This window comes from Vipera berus, assembly GCF_964194415.1.
Source record: "Vipera berus genome assembly, chromosome: Z".
NCBI lineage: Eukaryota > Metazoa > Chordata > Lepidosauria > Squamata > Viperidae > Vipera > Vipera berus.
In genome coordinates, this window is record NC_138205.1 from 7,937,306 (window position 1) to 7,941,796 (window position 4,491).

Here is a 4,491-nt window from a genome sequence, read left to right on the forward strand (position 1 = left end):
TGGCATTATTTGCAACCGTTGCGCTGTCCCAACTTTCCCAAATGGCTTCTGAGCAAAGTAAATGGGTTCACTTAATAACCATGTGATTCAGTGATTTGCAAAAAAGATGATAAATCATCCATGACTCATTTAACAACCACCCTACTTAGCAACAGTACTTCTAGTCTTAATTGTGGTTTTTTTCCTGCTTATAGCATCCTAGAATCAAATCATGTTAAACATTACTTGGCTTTCTGATTCCTTTGGGGTAATGCGTTCTTGTGACCAACTAAGCCAGGAGTCTTCAAACTTGGCCCTTTTATGATTTGTGGACTTCAACTCCCAGAATTCATCAGCCAGGCATGCTGGCTGAGGAATTCTGGGAGTTGAAGTCCACAAGTCCTAAAAGGGCCACATTTGAAGACCCCTGAACTAAGTGTTCAACATTTATTAGTAGTTGCTCAAATAATAGGTACAAAATTGCTATTAACTGCCAATCAGCCTCATCATAATCTCTTACCCACCCACCCACACCCACCCCTACCCACTGCCCAGCTAAGAGATCAGTACATTTCGTCTGCTATCCAAGATGCCAATGAAAGTTAGAATATTGATAAAAGAAAATACAGGTGAAACTCGAAAAATTAGAATATCGTGCAAAAGTTCATTTATTTCAGTAATGCAACTTAAAAGGGGAAACTAATATATGAGATAGACTCATTACATGCAAAGCAAGATAGTTCAAGCCATGATTTGTCATAATTGTGATGATTATGGCTTACAGCTCATGAAAACCCCAAATCCACAATCTCAGAAAATTAGAATATTACATGCAATCAATAAAACAAGGAGTGTACATAGAACAATATCGGACCTCTGAAATGTATAAGCATGCATATGTACTCAGTACTTGGTTTGGGCCCCTTTTGCAGCAATTACTGCCTCAATGCAGCGTGGCATGGAAGCTATCAGACTGTGGCACTGCTGAGGTGTTATGGAAGACCAGGATGCTTCAATAGCGGCCTTTAGCTCTTCTGCATTGTTCGGTCTCATGTCTCTCATCTTTCTCTTGGCAATGTCCCATGGATTCTCTATGGGGTTCAGGTCAGGTGAGTTTGCTGGCCAATCAAGCACAGTAATCCCACAGTCATTGAACCAGGTTTTGGTGCTTTTGGCAGTGTGGGCAGGTGCCAAGTCCTGCTGGAAAATGAAGTCAGCATCCCCATAAAGCTCGTCTGCGAGGAAGCATGAAGTGCTCCAAAATCTCCTGGTAGATGGCTGCGTTGACCCTGGACTTAATGAAGCACAGTGGACCAACACCAGCAGATGACATGGCTCCCCAAATCAACACAGACTGTGGAAACTTCACACTGGACTTCAAGCATCTTGCAGTGTGTGCCTCTCCATTCTTCCTCCAGACTCTGGGTCCTTGGTTTCCAAATGAGATGCAAAAGTTGCTCTCATCAGAAAAGAGGACTTTGGACCACTGAGGAACAGACTAGGTCTGTTTTTCTTTAGCCCAGGTAAGATGCTTCTGACGTTGTTTGTTGTTCAGGAGTGGCTTGACAAGAGGAATACATTTGAAGCCCATGTCCAGGATCTGTCTCTGTGTGGTGGCTCTTGCACTGACTCCAGCCTCAGTCCACTCCTTGTGAAAGTCCCCAACACTTTTGAATGGCCTTTTCCTGACAATCCTCTCCAGGCTGCGGTCATCCCTGCTGCTTGTGCGCCTTTTTCTTCCACACTTTTCCCTTCCACATAACTTTCTATTAATGTGCTTTGATACAGCACTTTGGGAACATCCAACTTCTTTTGCAATTACCTTTTGAGGCTTTCCCTCCTTATGGAGGGTGTCAATGATGGTTTTCTGCACAACTGTCAGGTCAGCAGTCTTCCCCATGATTGTGATTCCTACTGAACCAGACTGAGAGACCATTTAAAGGCTCAGGAACCCTTTGCAGGTGTTATGGCTTAATTAGCTGATTAGAGTGGGACACTTTGAGCCTAGAATATTGCACCTTTTCACAATATTCTGATTTTCTGAGATTGTGGATTTGGGGTTTTCATGAGCTGTACGCCATAATCATCACAATTATGACAAATCACGGCTTGAACTATCTTGCTTTGCATGTAATGAGTCTATCTCATATATTATTTTCCCCTTTTAAGTTGCATTACTGAAATAAATGAAGTTTTGCACGATATTCTAATTTTTCGAGTTTCACCTGTATTTGTAATTCAGGAATAAACTGTGGGGTCCTTTGTGCTCTATTAGCTTGGTTGTTTTCTTGCAGACATTTCATGACCCAGCTAGGTAACATCATCAGTGTTAGAAGGGAGTGGGATTTGTGGAGAGGAATAGGAGGACTGTGGGGTCCTTGATACTCTCTGAGCTTGGTTGCTTTCTTGCAGAAATTTCATGACACAACAAGGTAACACCATCAATGCTAGAGGGTAGTGGGTTTGCAAGGAGGAGGAGGAGGAGGAGGAGGTGATCTTTGGTGTTCTCTGAGTTTGGTTGTTTCCTTGCAGACGTTTCATGACCCAACTAGGTAACATCATCAGTATTTCTTCTTATACCATAGATTCTTAAAATATTTATTATATTGTACAGTACAAAAGTTGTCAACAGTGGTTAGATTCTGGTGGGATACATGTCAAACAAGCAAACCTAATTTAAAAAAGCAGCTGGCCCCATTATAAATAATCATACTGTAAATATATAAATCAATATTATATAGAATTATATGACAGAGTATTAATACATTAAAATACAACTTTTTGGACAATAGCTACTAAAAGCCAATAATGTGGCTTTTTGTCCAGTGGTTAAAACTGAAGATTGTGTTCAGCACCCAAAGTCATTCATTTTCTTTGGTTGGCAAAAAAAAAAACACCAAAATATGTTCTTCTTTCAGTAATTTCTTAGGTCTCTGATCTCTGCCTCTTTCCTCTCTCTTGCCTATGGAGAAACAGATCCAATCCATCTTCAGGGCAATGTAGGATCCTAGTTTAAAGCTTTTGTCACCAACTGTTTGCATGATAGTCTTTAGTCAGTTAGCCCAACTGTTTGCATGATAGTCTTTAGTCAGTTAGCTTGTTCATGTCCCAAAGGGATGAAATATTGAATTGTCCACTTATTACAGCACCTTCATGGATTCATGGAAAGTTAGCAGGCTTCCTAGGTCTCCAAATATGGAAGAATGAGCTTCTTGTACCACTGCTTACAAAACTAAGATATCTCATCTGCCGGAACATAATCAATCTTTCCATAAAATTTCTCTTTCCATATGCTGACTTATTTTGTTCTACACAAGGAAGATGGCCAACTCATCTCCTGGCCAAGATCTTTCTCCACTTCCAGAGTTTCTTAATGGAATGCTTTACCTCTTTGTTCCTCAACGTGTAGATCACAGGGTTGAGGAAAGGGGTCACCATTGTGTAAAGGACAGCAGCCAGTTTGTCTGTTGGGAAGCTGGAAGCAGGGCGAGTATAGATGAAAATACAGTGTCCCAGGAACAAGACCACCACAAGTAGGTGGGCAGCACATGTGGAGAAGGCTTTGTGACGATCCTCAGCTGTCTGCCCTCTCAGTGAGATAAGGATGATGGCATAGGACGCTATCAAGATCACGAAACAAAGTAGCGACATCAGACCACTGCTGGATATCATGAGAACACCAATAAAGTAGGTATCCGTGCAAGCCAACTTCATGAGTGGAGGAATATCACAGAAAAAGCTGTCTATGACATTAGGGCCACAGTAAGAGAGATGGATGGTGAGGACAGTCTGGATCAGGGAGTGGATAGTTGCCCCCACCCACAAAGCACCAATCAGGCACACGCAGATCTTCATGTTCATCAGGTTTACATACTGCAAAGGGTAGCAGATGGCAACACAACGGTCATAGCCCATGATGGTCAGAAGGAAGATCTCCGCCGAAGCACACAGGTGAAGGAAGAAGAGTTGGGTGATGCAGCCCCCGAAAGAAATGACTTTCTGGTGGAAGAAGCAGTCAAAAAGCATCCTGGGCATTGTGACAGAGGAATGGCAGATGTCAATGAAAGAGAGGTTCCCCAAGAAGAAGTACATGGGGGTGTGGAGGCAGCGGTCACAAGCCACCGTCACTACAATGAGGAGGTTGCCCACAAGAATAAGTAAGTAGAGGATGGAGAAAACAACTAATAAAACCATCTCCAGGCTCCGGTTATTGGTCAGTCCCAAGAACATGAAATGGGTCACAGTCTGGTTGAGGCCTCCCATTGCAATGGGGAACGAAGAAGTCCACCCGTTCAACCTAAAGAGAGAACAGATGATAAAAACCTACTAAAATCTGAGCATTTGTACCTGGACAAATTATCTCCATATAAACCCTTCCTCTCTGCTAACGTATCACCATACCCACTTCCTTCTTTCAATAGCAGACAGGAAATATATTTCAGAAGCAGAATAAGATGTTACTGCCTTCATCAAAGATAAGGAAGTGTTTACTGAAATATAGTGCAGCCTGAT

The 4,491-nt window shown here is 42.3% G+C and overlaps 1 protein-coding gene across 1 annotated transcript; it reads right to left on the reverse strand.

The window, feature by feature from the left end:
- Window positions 1–3,309: 3,309 nt before the first annotated feature.
- On the reverse strand, window positions 3,310–4,242 carry LOC308678591 (olfactory receptor 4E2-like; the record flags this gene model as incomplete). Its single annotated transcript, XM_081345817.1, has 1 exon — window positions 3,310–4,242. The coding sequence occupies one exon, from the start codon at window positions 4,240–4,242 to the stop codon at window positions 3,310–3,312; it is 933 nt and encodes a 310-aa protein (XP_081201943.1).
- Between the last annotated feature and the right edge of the window lie 249 nt (window positions 4,243–4,491).